The 20,187-nt window shown below is 41.1% G+C and overlaps 1 protein-coding gene across 1 annotated transcript in view; it reads left to right on the top strand.

Moving 5' to 3' along the window:
* The window catches only part of SUSD3 (sushi domain containing 3), a 58,014-nt gene extending 45,306 nt beyond the window's left edge, over positions 1-12,708 (top strand). The window contains exon 5 of the mRNA XM_081315528.1: positions 11,418-12,708. Within this exon, the coding sequence (XP_081171654.1) occupies positions 11,418-11,634 (217 nt within the window). The 3' untranslated portion in view covers positions 11,635-12,708. The remainder of the gene's footprint in view (positions 1-11,417) is intronic.
* The last annotated feature ends 7,479 nt before the right edge of the window (positions 12,709-20,187 follow it).

Here is a 20,187-nt window from a genome sequence, read left to right as displayed (position 1 = left end):
GGAACCGCCCAGGGTCCATTAGCCGCCTGGGGCGGTACCATTTCGTTGGTTCAGTAACCCCACGACGGGGAGTGGCAAAGCGGAAGGTCAGCCGCAGGAGATGATGATCTGTCCATGACAGGGGCGTAACAATTGGAGAGCCCCCACCCAGATCATCTAACCACTGTCCAGATAGGAAAATCAAATCAAGCATGTGTCCTCCTACATGAGTTGGGCCCTGGATTATCTGCGTCAGGTCCATGGCCGTCATGGAAGCCATGAACTCCCGAGCCAACTCAGATGATCTTCCCAGGGATGGTAAGTTGAAGTCACCCAAGATCATAATTTTGGGGAACTCAACCACCAGTCCTGAGAGGATGACAAGAAGCTCGGGCAGGGCTGCTGCTACGCGACTAGGTGAAAGGTACACTAGCAGCAAGCCCAACTGAGCCTTAGGGCCACATCTAAGGAGGAGAGACTCACACCCGGCTATTTGGACAACAGTGGCCTCTCGCGGATACAGGTTCTCCCTCACCGCTACCGCCACTCCCCCGCCTCTTCCCTGAGCCCGAGGCCTGTGTAGCACCCGGAAACCTGGTGGGCAAAGATCTACCAAAGGGACACCACCCTCAGGTCCTAACCAGGTTTCCGTAATGCAGGCCAGATCCGCATGTTCACTCTCAACCAAATCTCGGATGAGAGGAGCTTTATTGACTATGGATCTGGCATTAAGATATACAAGCCTGAGCTCAGGTGGTTGATTATCTTCGCTCCCGGTACCACGGGCCGAAACCAGAGGGTCGGAGTGCATCACCGCTTGAAGATAGCGGGGACGCACTCCCGGATGTTGATGCGGTCCTCTGTTCGGACACCTACTGCCATTCCCTACCGTCGCTGGAATAGGTAATCCCAAACTCCGCTTCGGGGCCCCGAGGGTAGCTAGTCCAAGCTCCCTCTCAGCGTGATCAATCTCAGGCCTGGCCTGAGTAGCGGTTGGTGGACACCTCCCGGTATCTGACCGAAACTCTAAACCCTCCCCTCTCCCTAACCCCACAAAAAATTTAGCTAGAAAATTAACCAGGGGCCTCTTATTAGGCTCGTAACCGAGGCCCCTATCCCTGCCCAGCCATCTCTCAGGGTCCCAACAATTGGGCCCTTCATCAAGAAGCCTATGGGAGCTTACAAATAAAGCAATTCAAGGTGCAAATCTTGACTAGCTGACTTGAAAATAAAACCACTAAATTCAGAGGCTTTTCTATTTCAGTAGACTCATCTAGGGCTTTAACCACCTGTTAAGGTGCTATAGTATATTTTTTTCTGCCACAAATATACCTGAAAAAGGAAGTGCTTCATCAAAAGTGTGAAATTGCGTTAATATATTTACTTTGCAGTAAAGATCTAAAGCATACAAGAAAGTAAAGGTTATAGCTAATCATCAGGCTCCAGTAAACAAAAACTTCAGTCACAATATAGGTATGTTTTGTTAGGGACGCGGTGGCTCAGTGGGTTAGGACGCTGAGCTTGTCGATCGGAAGGTCGGCAGTTTGGCGGGTCGAATCCCGAGTGCCGCGTAACAGAGTGAGCGCCTGTTACTCGTCCCAGCTTCTGCCAACCTAGCAGTTCGAAAGCACGTAAAAATGCAAGTAGAAAAATAGGGACCACTCCGGTGGGAAGGTAACAGCGTTCCGTGCGCCTTTGGCGTCTAGTCATGCCGGCCACATGACCACGGAGACGTCCTCGGACAAGCGCTGGCTCTTCGGCTTTGAAACGGAGATGAGCACCGGCCCCTAGAGTCAGAAACGACTAGCACGCATGTGCGGGGGAACCTTTACCTTTACCTTTATTGATAAAAGCACTGCAAAATCTAGTAACACTGCATATTTGAATAAGTGGCATTTGACATCATAAAATTCACTGTTCTGTTCCTCAGAAAATTAACTGCTTCTGTTATTTCACCTTGTCAGTGAGATATCCACTCTAAACTGTGGGAGTTGAGGTCCCTATATCTTAAAGTTGTCAAGGTTGAACAATATTGATCTAAACTTACAGTGTATTGTAAGTTCTACATTCTACATTCTACATTAGAACGTTCTACATTCAAAGCAAGGGCCCAAATAAAAGGCACTGGCTTTGCTAATTCTAAGATCCTGCTTATACGGTTGTTATACTCTTACAGCTGTTTTCCAAAACAGTCTTTCTTTCCTGCTGTTCATCCCACCCTGGAATCGGTTTATTGTCTCTATATTTGAAAGCTTTATTGTGTCCTATTGACTAAGAGAAATTCTATAACGATCTGCTGAGCAGTCCTTTTGAGCATAATGTAGTTTCGGAATTAGCATATAGAATTGCAGTCATTAACATATTTTTGCTGATTTTTCTGGTCTTTTTAGACACATTTAAATTACTATTCATCACCACATCTTGAGGCATCAGATAGCACAGTTATTCTCTTCCATCCCATCCTCCCTTCTTTTCCCACATCTTCAGTCATTCATTTATTTAACTTATACACTATTCTTGAAGGAATGCAAGTAATAAAAATTTTAAAACAATAAAAGAAAAACAGCAATAGCAACCAATTAACAGCAATATGTTGCAACTAGTTATGCCACATATAAAACAGATACCACAAACAAATCAATGTCCCCCAGGCCTGCTGGAAAGCCAGGAATCTTGGACTTAAAAAAAGTATGTTGATCTAGATACAGGGGCTCATATACAAGGATGTATAAGCAGTTTTACTAATGGGCTTTGGAGCTGGATGCCTGCCAGATCTTATTGGATTTATAGATTTAATTTATCTGTCCCCAATCTGGTGACCTCCAGACTTTTTAAGCACAACTTCCATCATTCCCCTTCAGTGTGAATATCACTAATAATAGACTGTATCTAGGATGCCTATTATTGGGGCTGCTTAGATTTATTATATGGTGATCCTTTAAGATAGGAGAAACTTTTCATTTTAAATATATAGGAATTTTTTTTCCAGATGCTGAAGTCTATCTAGGCAATAACCAGGGCTGAGAACATTAGCCCCTTTTTGCATTTTTATGGATAGTTGGGAAACTGGGCTGGAAATTAATCTCACAGGGAAAGTCCATATTTATTCTGTATTTTTGTGAAACTAAAAACAGTACAAAAATCACACAGTTGAAAATTGTTGGTTTTGTCCCCCAATTTCAGTGGCATAACTGGGAAATAATCTAGTGATTGCAGATGTTAGACTGAAGGGACCAACCCTGCTTTACGAGTTCTATATAGGCTTTAAGGTTTTCATATTTAGGAATGGAGGACACATTAAAAATCTTAATGAAACATGTCCTAATATTATATTCAAGTAGTTGGAATTCTAAACAGAAACATTAATGGGAAAGGTATACAATAAGATATACTACTCTGATGTACCCTCCATTTTCTAATATAAAGGAATTCTTTCTTCTGCCTTTTGTTTTCTGTGCTCTGGCATTTGTTAAGCCTCAATCTTATTTTTGTGAATTAGCAGCTTGGTGTTGTTTTTTTTCCTCTTAATCCTCAATTAACACTTCCTTTTTCAGGTTGTAGGGCAATCACATTTCTGTCATTTGACTATTTAAAAATTCTGTCAGCACCTGTTCCTCTGGACAGGCATAGTCTTGAGGCCATAGAGAGCTCAGGGGAGTGGGAAACATATTTGTTTAAAAGACCAGAAAGTATTAACAGTACTTGATTAGAAGCAGAATGGATCAATATAATGGAGTTTCCCGTGTTTGCATGACTTCAGTATTCAAGTAAGTAGATAGGAGACTTGGGTAAATCATAGAATTGACATATGGCACTTTTATCCCTTCAGTGTTTTGTGTATTGCAGATATGTCAAAAACAAGGCCCAGGGGCTGGATCCGGCCCGCGAAGTGGTTTCATGTGGCTCGTGAAGCCATCCTGGAAACAGTGAGGGAACGGCCCCCACTGCCTTGGCCCTGGCCCAGAGACCCTACTTCTGCCAGAGACCCTCAGATCTGTCCCACTCCTGCCCAGGCCCCTATAGGCACCCTTGATGCGAACGATGTAGAGCTGGCCATACCCACCCAGTAGGCCATATGCACTCTAGCCACGCCCACCCGGTACACCACGCCCACCCTGGCCATACCCACCTGGCCCCTTGAGGGCAACCACAATGCTGATGCGGCCCTCAATGAAATTGAGTTTGACACCCCTGGTGTATTGCTACTATTTTTTTTTATTAAGGGAGTCTGTCCAACTCCAATATGTCGCTGGACATCTTAGAGAGAAAAAACAATAGAGAGAATCTGAAGCATCTAAATAATTACTTCACTATTTTGCATTGTACCAATTGTCAGTGAGAGGAATGTACCGTAGGTTTCAAAACACAAGGAGAATGAAGAAAGGAAATCCTTCTAGGTTCATGTACAACCAGTATGGAATATGACAGTTGAAGGTAACATAGCAAAGATCTATGCCTGTTTCTAAAATGAGCTGAAATCATATACAGGCAGAAGGACTATATAATAGGGAGACCACTTTATTAGGACTTGTTTTAATTACACTTTGTATACCCCCTTGATTTTTTTTGGATATAGAGTAGCATAAAACTATTTTGAATTAAACGATAAATAAATCAATCATATTCAAGTTGTGCATTTGCTCACTTGAGTCTAAGTCATTTCCTTTTGGTTCAGACAACGGAGTCAAACAATATGTAATGCGATGTAATTCTGTTTTCTTTGTATACTATTATGCTGTTGCAAACAATGTGTTCCCTTGTGTATGATTTTCTCATAAAGAATCTATTACTGCCACTAAAATGTATATTTTGGAACAAGAATTTTTGTTCCACTCCCTTTTCAAAGAAATTTATTTGCAAAGCCATTTTTAACATCTGTCAGGAAATATATGACCACACTAATAATGTCTTAACTGTGCAGGCATCTTTTTATTGCCAGAGCTATTAACATTATTATCCCTTCTGGCAAAAAGCAATAATAACAAAAGAAAATTAAGGAGATTTTTTTGAATGCTCTGTATTATTATTATTTTTTCTTTTTTTAAGAAAGAGCAATGCAAAATAAGACCAAAACTACAGACACCAAACAGTCAAAGTATACTACTAATCCTACAAGTGAGCTCTCCATTTAAATATAGTTATTCATATGCATTTGTAGGAATAAAAGGCCCAACCTATTGTCTTATCATGTACCCCTTGCTGAACTGCTTTGATACATTCCCTATAAACTAAATACTTAAGAATTTAAAAGTACAAAGAAGTCATCCTACTGTTGAAATGATAGCACTTATCTAGTGTACTTTCAAATTTACATTCCTCACAGATGCTTCCAAAAACTGGGCTTGACTGCTTGATTGCTGTAAGCTAAATAAAAGGTGAAAATTCAGTGCTGGCTTATTGCAGGATCTAATGCGCCTCAATGTATTCTTCCAAACAATGAATGTGATATAATCAAATGAGCAGTGTTGGTCAGTCCACTTTCTCTAATTTTTGTAGCTAAGAATTAGGTTTAACTATATTTCTCAACACTGATGATTCATGCATTACTTTCTCTTGTTGTTGTTGTTGTTAGCTGCGAAGTCGTGTCCGACCCATCGCGACCCTATGGACAACATTCCTCCAGGCCTTTCTGTCCTCTACCATCTTCTGGAGTCCATTTAAGCTCACGCCTACTGCTTCAGTGACTCCATCCAGCCACCTCATTCTCTGTCGTCCCCTTCTTCTATTGCCCTCGATCTTTCCCAGCATTAGGCTTTTCTCCAGTGAGTCCTTCCTTCTCATTAGGTGGCCAAAGTATTTGAGTTTTAGCTTCAGGATCTGGCCTTCTAAAGAGCAGTCAGGATTGATCTCCTCTAGGACTGACCGGTTTGATCGCCTTGCAGTCCAAGGGACTCGCAGGAGTCTTCTCCAGCACCATAGTTCAAAGGCCTCAATTCTTTGGCGCTCAGCCTTTCTTATGGTCCAACTTTCACTGCCATACATTGCAACTGGGAAGACCATAGCCTTGACTATACGCACTTTTGTTGACAGGGTGATGTCTCTGCTTTTTAGTGTGCTGTCTAGATTTGTCATGGCTTTCCTCCCCAGGAGCAAGCGTCTTTTAATTTCTTGGCTACAGTCCCCATCTGCAGTGATCTTGGAGCCCAGGAAAATAAAATCTCTCACTACCTCCATTTCTTCCCCATCTATTTGCCAGGAATTGAGAGGGCCAGATGCCATGATCTTGGTTTTCTTAATGTTAAGTTTCAACCCAAGTTTTGCACTCTCCTTCTTCACCTGCAACAAGAGGCTCTTTAGTTCTTCTTCACTTTCTGCCATTAGAGTGGTATCATCTGCGTATCTTAGGTTGTTGATATTTCTTCCGGCAATCTTAATTCCAACTTTTGATTCATCTAGCCCTGCCTTTCTCATGATGTGCTCTGCATATAAGTTAAATAGGCAGGGCGACAGTATACAGCCTTGCCGGACTCCTTTCCCAATTTTGAACCAATCAGTGGTTCCATGTCCAGTTCTCACTGTTGCTTCTTGACCCGCATATAGGTTTCTCAAGAGACAAATAAGATGGTCTGGTACTCCCATCTCTTTAAGAACTTGCCACAGTTTGTTATGATCCACACAATCAAAGGCTTTAGCATAGTCAATGAAGCAGAAGTAGATGTTTTTCTGGAACTCCCTAGCTTTCTCCATGATCCAGCGTATGTTGGCAATTTGATCTCTAGTTCCTCTGCCTCTTCGAAATCCTGCCTGTACTTCTGGTAGTTCTCGATCCACATACTGTTGAAGTCTAGCTTGTAGGATTTTAAGCATGACTTTACTAGCATGAGAAATGAGTGCAATGGTGCGATAGTTTGAACATTCTTTGGCACTGCCTTTCTTTGGAATTGGAATGTAAACTGATCTTTTCCAATCCTGTGGCCACTGTTGAGTTTTCCAAATTTGCTGGCAAATTGAGTGTAGCACTTTTACTGCACTATCTTTTAAGATTTTGAATAGCTCAGCTGGAATACTGTCACCTCCACTAGCTTTGTTGTTGCTCAGCTTTTCTAAGGCCCACTTCACTTCACATTCTAGGATGTCTGGCTCGAGGTCAGTGACCACCTCATCGTGATTATCAGGGACATTAAGCTCATTCTTGTATAGTTCTTCTGTGTAATTTTGCCACCTCTTCTTAATCTCTTCTGCCTCTGTTAGGTCCCTGCCATTTTGGTCCTTTATCGTGCCCATTTTTGCATTAAACGTTCCCTTCATCTCTCCAATTTTCTTGAAAAGATCTCTGGTCCTCCCTATTCTATTGTTTTCTTCTATTTCTTTGCACTGTTCATTTAAGAAGGCATTCTTATCTCTTCTAGCTATTCTCTGGAATTCTGCATTCAATTGGGCATATCTATGTTTTTCTCCCTTGCCTTTCGCTTCCCTCCTTTCCTTAGCTATTTGCAAAGCTTCCTCAGACAGCCATTTTGCTTTCTTACATTTCTTTTTCTTTGGGATGGTTTTGGTTGCTACCTGTTGTACAATGTCGCGAACCTCTGTCCATAGTTCTTCAGGCACTCTGTCTATCAGATCTAATTCCTTAAATCTATTTGTCACCTCTACTGTATATTCAACAGGGATATGATTTAATTCATACCTGAGTGGCCTAGTGCTTTTCCCTACTTTCTTCAGTTTAAGCTTAAACTTTGCAAGGAGAAGCTCATGGTCTGAGCCACAATCAGCTCCTGGTCTTGTTTTTACTGACTGTATAGAGCTTCTCCATCTTTGGCTGCAGAGCATATAGTCAATCTGATTTCTGTGATGACCGTCTGGTGATGTCCATGTGTAGAGCCGTCTCTTGGGTTGTTGGAAAAGAGTGTTTGCTATGACCATCGTATTCTCTTGACAAAATTCTATCAGCCTGTGCCCTGCTTCATTTTGTACTCCAAGGCCAAACTTGCCTGTTATTCCGGTTATCTTTTGGCTTCCTACTTTAGCATTCCAATCCCCCATGATGATAAGGACATCATTTTTTGGTGTTAGTTCTATAAGGTGCTGTAGGGCTTCATAGAACCGGTCAATTTCATCCTCTTCAGCACTGGTGGTTGGGGCATAGACTTGGACTACTGTGATATTGAATGGTTTGCCTTGGATTCGAACTGAGATCATTCTGTCATTTTGAGGATTGTATCCCAGTATTGCTTTTCCTACTCTTTTATTGACTATGAAGGCTACTCCATTTCTTCTGAGGGATTCTTGCCCGCAGTAGTATACCTGGTGGTCATCTGAATTAAATTCACCCATTCCTGTCCATTTTAGTTCGCTGATACCTAAGATGATACCTACTTTAGTTCGCTGATACCTACTTTCTCTACTAAGATTAAATTATCCCCATTATGATTATTTTGCCACTTCTGACAAAATCCTACCAATGTCAGAGCCGCTCCTTCCAGTTTCACACAATCTGTGACCACGTTGCCACCTGCGAGAGAATAATGAAGTTTTCAGGAAAATAGTTATAAAAATAAAGCCAAAGTGAGTTGAAATATACATAAAATGTACCAACCCCAGAAATCTGCTCAATATGATCAAATTCCTATTAGAGTCTTCTATTCCAGGTAACATAGACAGCCATTTTGGTCAAGTGCAGGGGTAGGCAACCTCGGCTCTTTTATGATTCATGGACTTCAACTCCCAGAATTCCTGAGTCAGCTGACTCAGGAATTCTGGGAGTTGAAGTCCATGAGTCATAAAGAGCCGAGGTTGCCTACCCCTGGTCTAGTGGTTAAGCCACCAGGTTAGAAACTAGATGAGTCCTAGTCTCACTTTAGGCATAAAAGCCAGCTGAGTGATTTTGGGCCAGTCACGCTCTCTCAACATGGATCATCTCATAGGGTTGTTGTGGTGGGAAAATTAAAGGAAGGAGCATTAGGCTTGTTTGTTACCTTGAATTATTTACACAAATAATAAAGTTGGGAGAAAATAATCTATATTTAATCTAATCGTTAATACTCTTTTAACATCTATCATGAGTACCTGGTGATCCAGAACCACCAATGTGAGTGTAATTATCTAAGTTTACAGCAAAAAAATAATAAAAAAAATCACTCTTAATATAGTGGGCCCCAATAATAATTTGATCATTATTGAATTGATCAAATTATTAGCATTCTGATAGAAATGATTTGTTCAGGAGATTTCCTTGGAATTCTGTAAAAGTGAGATGTGGGAAATCTTCAGTAATTGTTGCCAATAAAAACATTGTGATTGATGTTTTAATAGCATTGCTAGGGATAACTGATTTTCCCCAGTCCCCACTCTGTTCACAATTGTGGTTTATTCTTATAATAATCAAACTGAGACAAGATAATTTGATTTAGACAAATGGAGTTTTATTGAGATTTTAAGGTACAGATTTTAATGACATTTACTCAATGTCTACCAGGGCTTTAAGCCTAACATGTAATTATTTCAATAATTTCTTTTGTTTTACCCTGGCAAAAGTATTACCTGCTGTTTCTTTGACATAAAACTTCAAAGAACTTTCTAGGGAAGTTGGCAACCTAATGCTGATCTAGGAGTTCTAGGAGTTGAAGTCCACACCTCTGAAAGTTGCCAAGTTGGAAAAACAACGTTCTAATACAGTCAGTTACAGAAAGATAGAAGATTCAGTGGCTGGAAACACCAAAGGCTTTTAAAATAATTTGTGACCGAGGGAACTTTCTGTTTGAATTACTATTGCCTTCTGCCAGACCTTAAAATTGAAAATGATCTTCTATGCCTTCCAGAAGCTAGGAATCAGAAACAAATGTAGCTGACAATCTCACCTTTCCCTTCAAATTATATTGTACATTCCTTTCCTCCCTCGTTGCCCTTTCAGTTTCACTTTTGACTTTTATTATTTTGTGAAAATCCAGCACTCTATCCAGTGTCATTAATCCATTAATAAAATGTCAGACACACAAGGTATCCAGTGAATTATTTCCTGTAATTGCTCTTGCATAGCTTCAGCTCTCCCCAAGACCATTGCAAAAGTGGTGTTTGAATGTCAGAAACAATAAATTAATACAATTCCAAGGTATCCAAGTGAAGGAAGTACCATAAAGAAGGCTGTGTAGATGTGGATTATGAAAAAGTTTCTTTCCAGTAAAAGTCAGTGTGAAGCCTGCAAAGCTGGTGTACAGTGCAGTTGAGAATAGACTTCCCAGTTGCTGTCATAACCCCAAGATCCTGGGGACATTAAATGGGAAATGGCAGAACTCCCACGTGGGAACATCGGCGTGCTACGGGAGGTATGGGGCTATTGCAGAGGGGTGGGGGAGGCTGTGGGAAGGCTGCACTGCAAGCCGTGTGCGAGTACAGACTAAGCGTTCGATGCCCAGCAAACCAACGTGCAAATCAGCGAGATAACTTGGCAGGCCCAGCACAGGCCATGCATGAATCTAGGGAAGTTGAGGGAGAGTTTGGAAAGCCCAGTGGATGCTCCACATTAGTTGGGGAAACCCTGAGCCAGCAGAGGTTGCACACCGATGGGAGGGTGCTATAGGTGGAAATGACTTATCAGAGCAACTTCTGACCTGGCTTTCCCATTGACTTTGTTGTGAGAAGCCAGCAGAGGAGGTCACAAATGGTGATCGGAGATGTCATACTTGCAAGCTAGGCATCAGAGGACCCAGATTGCGATCATGTGACCCTGGGAGGAGGGCTACAATGGCCAGAATTTTAGAGACTAGTGACACATTCATTTTTTTAGCACTGCCATAACTTTGAACAGTCACTGAACAAATGAGCATAAGTCCAGGACTACCTGTAGTTTTCTCCAGAAACATGAGTGCTGAGTTCGATAATCCATGCTAATTTTCCAAACTTCCTAGAATTTCCTCTGTCCCCAGACACATATAGCAGAACATTTGGCTTCCTTGTTTATTCGGCAGTGAAATTTTTTCTCATCATTTCCAAGACCCAAATTATCTTAATGAAAAAATGAATAATTAAGTCTTCTGGTTTCATCCAGGAATACAGTTAACAAGCTTATTATATATATAATTGCTTTCCCTACAAAAATCTTTATTGGCACAAATCAAGGCATGTTTCATTATTAAACTGGTTAATATTTTTAAAATTGTCAAACATGTCTTGGCTTTATGCCATTTCAGGGAATAAAGTTTGTGGTTTTAAGTACTTCTACATGCACATAACTGCAGTTGATTGCATTTTTCTAAATACTTTTTTTTTGTCAAACAGTACACATCTGGAGTTTAGACTGGTTTTACGTAAATTAATGTAACTATTGTTGGATAGTTTTGTAACTATTCAAGTTACAAAAATATTAACTTGTATTTTACATTCTTACCTGTCTTACTTTTAATTTCAGATGCCAGGCAAAATTGCAATACTGTAGCTAAATTAAACTAAAGCTATTGTTTTTTCTAAATAAATGAAAAGAATGCCTCTTCTTTGTTTTCCAGCTTCAAAGAAGACTGGATTAGAGACATGACAGAAACTCGCTGTTCTGGGGAGTGCGACTTACAAAATAAATCAGCTAAAATCAGTAATGCACTTGATAAACAGTTCGTCCCTGGACATAATGTTGGCGTACAGAGCATCCATACAGTACATGCAGTAGATGTCTATGGGCAGGATAAGAATATCCTTGGAAAACTGCATAATCACTTACCTGGATAAACAGCCTCAACTCTTAAAAGTTGTCCTGGACCAAGGGAAATTTTGAATATACACGCTTACTGAATGTGCCTTAAAAACAACATCAAATAAATGTCTGGACTGTCCCTTATGTATCTGTTGCAGTAAAAGTCTGACTATAGCTATAATTTAGCAAACCCCCCAAAATACAGAAAACTAAATTCAGTTTCACAAAAAAGCAAAATGAAATGCATTTTTGATATTAGGGCCGTGCATGCTTAAAAAATGATTAGGAAGAAATGCTAAGCTTGTAAGCCGCCCTGAGTCTTTGGAGAAGGGCGGGATATAAATGGAATTTTTTAAAAAAAATTACCTGGATTTGCACAAATACAGCACCTCCTTTCATTAAAGAAGCACAACTTACTCCATAAAAACTTCAGTAAAAGGTGCTGCTGCTTTAATGAATGGGAGATGCTATCCTGTGTTCCAAAGCACTTTGGAATTATTTTCTTTGATGTGTGTGGGCACCTACAATTTCATATCAAGTTACCATTTCTACACTTTGCTTAAAAATTAAAAAGGGATCACATCAAGAAAGGAATTGTATATTGTTTTAATATGTGCTTCAATGTTGGCTCTTAACAGTTTGTACCTTTTCTGCATGTGAAAATTCTGAAGATAGTGAGGATAAATTCAGAACTGCAAATTTAGTTTAACTGCTCTTTTTATAGATCTATCAAAAAGAAACAAAATATATTTTTGCAAATTAAGAAGGAATCAAAATAAATAAACATATATTTTAATGAGAAATTTGTCAAGCAAACATGTTGCTTCAGTGTCCAGATTGCATTATAATCTTCCATTTCAGGTCCTTTATCACGTGTCCTGACTCTCTGAGTTGTGGTGGTGCAGAGGTTAGAATGCAGTATGGCAGGCTAATTTTGCCAACTGCCAGCAGTTCAATCCTGACCGGCTCAAGGTTTACTTAGCCTTCCATCCTTCTGAGGTCGGTAAAATGAGGACCCAGATTCTTGAGGACAAAATGCTAACTCTGTAAACCACTTAAAGAGGGCTATAAAGCACTATAAAGTGGCATATGTCTAAGTCCTATTGCTATTGTTAGGAGAACTTACTACTTTTCCATTTAGTGAATATCACAGCAGCTAATGTAAAAATAAAGTAAAACCCTTTTGAAAAGAAAAATCTAAGTTCAGTTGCATCAACCTAATTTCAAAGCAAATAAGTGGGGGGGAAAGCTGTTATATCAATCAAATGAAACTGAAATTACCCACTGGTAATTTTTTTAATAAAAAAAATTCATAGGGTGCCTAAAAGGGATAAAATTAAGGTTATGTGAAAAAGAGAGAATGGCTTATTTTTAATAGCCACACAATTATCCTTTGAAGCATAGCTTCTGGTGATTATCTTAATAGAGGGGCTGGTTTGTTCTTTGTTGTTGTTAGCTGCAAAGTCATGTTTCATCCATTGCAACCCCATGGATAATGTTCCTCCACGCCTTCCTGTCCTCTACCATCTTCTGGAGTCCATTTAAGCTCACACCTACTGCTTCAGTGACTCCATCCAGCCACCTCATTCTCTGTCGTCCCTTTCTTCTATTGCCCTCAATCTTTCCCAGCATTAGGCTCTTCTCCAGTGACTCCTTCCTTCTCATTAGGTGGCCAAAGTATTTGAGTTTTAGCTTCAGGATCTGGCCTTCTAAAGAGCAGTCAGGGTTGATCTCCTCTAGGACTGACCGGTTTGATCTCCTTGCAGTCCAAGGGACTCGCAGGAGTCTTCTCCAGCACCATAGTTCAAAGGCCTCAATTCTTTGGTGCTCAGCCTTTTTTATGGTCCAACTGTCACTGCCATACATTGCAACTGGGAAGACCATAGCCTTGACTATATGCACTTTTGTTGACAGGGTGATGTCTCTGCTTTTTAGTGTGCTGTCTAGATTTGCCATGGCTTTCCTCCCCAGGAGCAAGCGTCTTTTAATTTCTTGGCTAGAGTCCCCATCTGCAGTGATCTTGGAGCCCAGGAAAATAAAACCTGTCACTTATACCTGTTCTTACAGGTATAAAAATGAAGATTGCCAGAGAATAACAATCCTAAGATACCACCCTTTGATTCTTAAAAGTATTCAGTGATAATGAATTCTAACCAGTCTGGATAGTTCACCAATAAAAACAAAACAAAAAATGCAATAATGTACAATACAAAGAATAAAATATGGCAAGGATGACCCCCCCCCCAAAAAAAAAGAGGAAAGGAAAAGAAAATCCACACAATCCGGTGGGGTGGGGTGGGGGGCTTTCACTATTTATTTATTAAAATTTTATCCTGTTTTTATTACTTTATAAGTAACTCAAGGTGGTGAAAACACCTAATACTCTTCCCTCCTCCTATTTTCCCCCACAACAGCAACCCTGTGAGATGGTGTCGGGTGAGAGAGAGTGACTTGCTTAAAATCACCCAGCCAGCTTCATGTGGGACTTGAACTCACAGTCTTCTAGTTTCTAAGCCAGCACCTTGACCGCTACATGAAAATGACTCTCACTAATCCTAATGCTAACTCATCCTCATGAAAGCCCTGGAGAAAAGGTTCTATTACAGGTGTTGTCCAAAGTCTCAGGGTTTTTAGACTGTTCCATGGAACCCTAAGATTCTTCAAGAGATTGGATTAGTTTGATGAGAGTCTAAGGACCAAATGAAAAAAAATGAAAAAAAAAAATCATTTAGAATCATAGCATTACAGGGCTGGAAGAACTTTGGATGCCTTCTAGTCCATTCCCTACCCAAGGCTAGAATTCTTAATACCATCCAGACAAATGATTGCCCAATTTTTTTTTCTTGAAAACCTCCAGTGATGGAGCACCCATAACTCTGAAGGAAAACTATTGCATTGATTGTTCTCACTGTCAGAAAACTCCTCCTTATTTCCAGGTTGAATCTCCCTCTGAGGAGCTTCCACCCATTGCTTCTATTCCTGCCCTCCAGGTGATATGGAAAATAAATCAATGCCCTCCTCCATGTGACAGCTCTTCAAGTATTAGGACACTGCTATCATGTCTCTCCTGAGCCTTCTTTTCATTAGGCTAAATGTACCCAATTCTCTTAACCATTTATAGTATGATTTAGCCTCCAGACCCCCTTATCATTTTTGTTGCTTTCCTCTGTACTCTTTCTATAGCCTCAGCAACTTTTTTGTAGCTTGTGTTAATTTACATATTATTTTGCAAATATTCTGGCAGCCTAATCATAAGAAAAAAGCATACCCTAAATGTAGTAATAGAAGGTACAAGCATAAAACAAGTATCAAAGTTCAAATATCTAGGAACCATTTTCAACAAAGACATATAATGGACGAAGAGATTCACATATGATGCAATAAGGCAAGCCAAGAATTGGGAAAGCTTGCTCTACTCCTACAACATAAGGCTGTACCAATCAGCACAAAGAAGCATCTCAAAAAAGGCATACTCATCTCCACCCTATGTTACCAGTGCTGAACATGGACATTTACAACACAACATAAACAAAAGTTAGCCACCATTCGGAAATGAGGTGTTTGAGGAAAGCTGCTGGAGTGACCAGAAGAAATAAAATCAGAAGTGAGACCATAAGAGAAAGAACCATAAGAGAAGAGCAACAAAGATGATCAGGGAACTGGAGGCTAAAGCATATAAGGAACGGTTGCTGGAATTGGGTATGCGTAGTTTAACGAAGAGAAGGGTGAGGGGTGACATGATAGCAGTGTTCCAATATCTCAGGGGCTGCCACAAAGAAGAGGGAGTCAAGCTATTCTCCAAAGCACCTGAAAGGAGGACAAGAAGCAACGGATGGAAAATAGTCAAGGAGAGAAGCAACCTAGAACTAAGGAGAAACTTCCTGACAGTTAGAACAATTAACCAGTGGAACAACCTGCCTCCAGAGGTGGTGAATGCTCCAACACTGGAAGTTATTAAGAAGAGATTGGACAACCATTTGTCTGAAACGGCATAGGGTTTCCTGCCTGAGCAGCGGGTTGGACTAGATGACCTCCAAGGTTCCTTCCAACTCTGTTATTCTATTCTATTCCAATTGGCACAGAACCAATCCTAATCTACACACCAAAACAGCAAATAAAAGTGGTTTGCTCATCTGGAGAGGACATTGTGGGATTCTACATCGAACAAGCCATATACAAAAAACAAGAGGAGAAGATTAAATATCACAAAGCGGACCCAGAAGAAGATGGAGAGACAATATCAAAGACACACTACAGCAGCATTAAATAACAATGGTTGAGGCTACCAGAAGAGCAAGAGCCAGAACTTTGTTTCTCCATTGACACCTGAAAGGGCAAAAGAGGAAGTAAAGAAGTCATAACTAGTAACTTTAAAAAAAAAAGTTTTACTGAACTTAAACACATCAGTTTTCTGCACTAAAGAAAGTGTTGCAATTGTTATAACCATCTTGCGAATGTTGTGCCTCCGAGTCAGGATCAATTCCTAATGACTGCCTGGACATGTCCCTGTAGTTTTCTTAGCAAGATTTCAAAAGCAGTTTGCTCTTACTTTCTTCCTAGGGCTGAGAGAAAGTGACTGGCTCAAAGTCTTCCAGATGGCTTACTACCTAAGGTGGGACTAGAGTCCATGGTCTCCTAGTTTCTAGCCTGGTATCTTAACCATTACAACAAACATATTGTTGACAAGGGATGATAAAAATGAAGAGAGATTACAAAACAATAGGATTTCTGTGTTCTTGAGAAAATCTGAAACTCTTTTGTTGCCTAGCTACTCCCCTCTGCATCTTTTATACATAGCGGAGAAAACAGAAAGAGGCCAGCATGTAAAAAGTAGCACACTAGCAATAGAGTGAAGACAGATAAGGCTTTAGGAAGTGGCGGCTCGGGCTTCATAATGGGTTTTGTTGTTCAGCGTGTGGTCCTGAAAAGAGCAATAAACAAAAAAGAGCACTTTCAGATAGAGAATAGTCTCTTATCTCCATTAGAGACAGAAATGCACGAAAACAAGTAACACAGCATATTCCTCTTAAACCTTTTTTTAAAAAAAATCCAAAATAGAAATAACACCAACAATAAACAGAAACAACACAAAAATACAAAGCCTTGGGAAAGAAGTAGGTTTACAAAAGGAATGTTATTAAAAACACTAGGATTTGTTTAAGCAATTTGGTCCTGCAAACTACAAGGTGCTTTATAAAGAAATTGCACTCAGAATTTGGGGATGATCATCTTCTGTTTCTCCTGTAAGAATCTTTTGTTTATGATAATGATATCCCTGGAGCTTTAATTATTGCTCATGTAAGAAATTATGTATCATTTTAAAAATTCATGAGAAAAATGAAAGAAGATGAGTAAACCCAGCAAACGTATAAACTAACACATTTAGAGAATTATAGTCTTCCCATTTTTGTCAGTTAATGAATTGGAGCAGGCTGTCTTGTAGATTTATTTAATGTGCAAAATAGCATGCAGTTCTAGCCATATGGTTCTTCCAGTTCTTCCTTTAATTATATAGCGATAACAATAGTCAATAGGGACGTGGTGGCTCAGTGGGTTAGGACGCTGAGCTTGTTGATCAGAAGGTCGGCAGTTTGGCGGGTCGAATTCCGAGTGCCGCGTAGCAGAGTGAGCGCCTGTTACTCGTCCCAGCTTCTGCCAACCTAGCAGTTCGAAAGCACGTAAAAATGCAAGTAGAAAAATAGGGACCACTACAGTGGGAAGGTAACAGCATTCCGTGCGCCTTTGGCGTCTAGTCAGACCACGGAGACATCCTCGGACAAGCGCTGGCTCTTTGGCTTTGAAACGGAGATGAGCACCGGCCCCTAGAGTTGGAAACGACTAGCGCACATGTGCAGGGGAACCATTACCTTTACCTAACAATAGTCGATAATGTTCTGTGCATTTTCAATACTTCCACTGCCCCAGCTTCTACTCAACCTGTTTTAAAGGACGCATCTTGTTCGCGTGACATAACAATATCATGAGAGAGACAGGAAATGATTACAAGTAACAGTATTATTAGGAGCCTCCTGTTTTTATCAAGCTCACCTAGACAATTTTAGGACCGAAACTAAACAACACATTACTTAGTAAAACTCTGAAGGGGATGTTTATTGCAAACTGATGGTCAATACTCCCAATGTCACTAATAAGAATTCATTGAACATAGCACAAAAACCTACAAGTCTTAAGACTGTCATGTAATCTCACACTCTGAAGATAGCAAGCTGAGTTCCTAAAGTTTGGAATGGCACTGTCAATTATTCCCACACTCTGAAGAAAGCAAGCTGAGTTCCCAAATGCACTAACTCAGTATTTTCCTTCTAGGCTAGTCATAGCAACTTAGGTCATTGAATACAGTAGTCAGGGCTTTTTTTCTCATAGAATGCTCAGAACGGCGTTCCGGAACCTTTTTTTTTTTTTTGCAAAAACAAAAAAATAAAAACAAACAACACAGCTCCCTTATTGGTTTTCCTAAGCCTATTGCAGGGCTAGCAATCTTGGCTCTTTTTTATGACTCATGGACTTCAACTCCCAGAAATCCTGAGCCAGCCATGCTGAGGGGAAAGGGAGAGGTTTCCAAGCTGAGCCATGCTGGCTCAGGAATTCTGGGAGTTGAAGTCCATGAGCCATACAAGAGCCTGCACTAGAGGAGGACATTAAAATTATTTACAGGATTACTTCTTTAGGAACTAAACTTTTAGAATCTAAAACAGCTAATTCAGAAAAGCCAACAGGAAAGAACCTCACATTTTTCATCTGCTTCTGTCTTTTGGAAGGTAAAATTAGATAACAAAATAATCTATTTCTTATGTTAACATCTCTGCAATGAAATCAAAAGTAACAGGAAAGAAATGAGAAACATTTTTCTCAATGTAATATGTCTAATTTAGCTGATTCTAGAAAAAAATAGTATCTTTTGTACACTATTGAAAACTATTTTGAATCTAAACAATTCTTAAGAATGAAATATTCTTAATTTGGACTTTACTTTTACTGTTTGGACTGTTGTGTGTTTTGAAAAATAGATTATTTAGAATCTAGTTATGTTGCACTTCAGTCTTTAAATAATTAACCTAGTATATACGGTACATAACAATATATGATGTTTTCCCTGGTGAGCTTAACATCAATAACAACATTTATTAAAAAGGCTAAAATAATTTCTGGGGGTATTATCTGTATAGTAAAATTTTGGACAAGCAGTGATCATGTTACATATGTGCATAAGCGTAGTCAGTAGCATATGCCTTTTTAAAAATATCAAACATGCTAAGAAACAAAAATAAGTCCAAAATATCTGTATTACATCCAGAAATGCCAACTTTGCAACCAATATTTCTCATCCATAACTTTGGCACCCTAAGGATACCTGCATACATGCAAATGTTTCTCTGGGATTAGTAACGAAACAGGGATTGCTTTTTCCTTCCAGTAACATATACCTAAAACCAGTTTATTGCATTTGGCAATTGTACTAAAAAAAATCTCACTCATTTACCGTATACTGTATACTTGAGTATAAGCCGAATTTTTCAGCCCACTTTTTGGGCTGAAAAATTCCACTTCGGCTTATACTCCAGTCAACAAAAAAACTTACCGAGGACTTGTGCGCGGCCGAGGCTTTGGTGCTTCCGGGATCGCGCGCACCTCTCCCAAGCCACCGCCGTCCGCAGACCTGCCGAAGTTTGGGGAGGTTTGGGGAGGTGCGCGCGCACCTCCCCAAACCTCCCCAAACGTCGGCAGGTCTCCGGACCTCCGTGCCCTGCCTGCCTGCTTCTTTCCGCTGCGGAAAGAAGCAGGCAGGCAGGGCGCGGAGGTCTGCTTCTTTCCGCAGCGGAAAGAAGCAGGCAGGCAGGGCGCGGAGGTCTGCTTCTTTCCGCTGCGGAAAGAAGCAGGCAGGCAGGGCGCGGAGGTCTGCTTCTTTCCGCAGCGGAAAGAAGCAGGCAAGCAGGGCGCGGAGGTCTGCTTCTTTCCGCAGCGGAAAGAAGCAGGCAGGCAGGGTGCGGAGGTCTGCTTCTTTCCGCAGCGGAAAGAAGCAGGCAGGCAGGGCACGGAGGTCCGGAGACCTGCCGACGTTTGGGCAGGTTTGGGGAGGTGCGCGCGCACCTCCCCAAACCTCCCCAAACTTCGGCAGGTCTCCGGATGGCGGCGGCTTGGGAGAGGTGCGCGCGATCCTGGAAGCACCGAAGCAAGTCCTCGGTAAGCTCCGGGCGGTCACTTGCTTCGCGTCTCCTGAGGGAAGGGGGGGCGACTGGAGCGGGCGTGTTTCCTCGCCTGCTGGGCGCCGCGATTTGCCCGGGGAACGCGCGGGCCCCGAATGGCAGCGTGGAGCGAGGAAGCGGACAGCCAGGGCTTCCCCGAGAGCCGCGGCCACACAGGGTATTCCTGTGTATTCAGGCTTGCAAAATGGCGGATCGAGCCTCTGCTGGCGGCAGAGGCTTGCAGAGCGCGGATCCAGCCTCCGCCGGCTGCGGAGGCTTGCAGAACGGCGGATCGGCTTATACTCGAGTCAACAACTTTTTCCAGTTTTTGGGGGTGAAATTGGGGGTCTCGGCTTATACTCGAGTCGGCTTATACTCAAGTAT

Source organism: Vipera berus (genome assembly GCF_964194415.1).
Source record: "Vipera berus genome assembly, chromosome: 2".
In the NCBI taxonomy this organism is placed as follows: Eukaryota; Metazoa; Chordata; class Lepidosauria; order Squamata; family Viperidae; genus Vipera; species Vipera berus.
The sequence above is the reverse complement of the archived record's forward strand: the minus strand, read 5'-3'. Positions and strand labels throughout refer to the sequence as shown.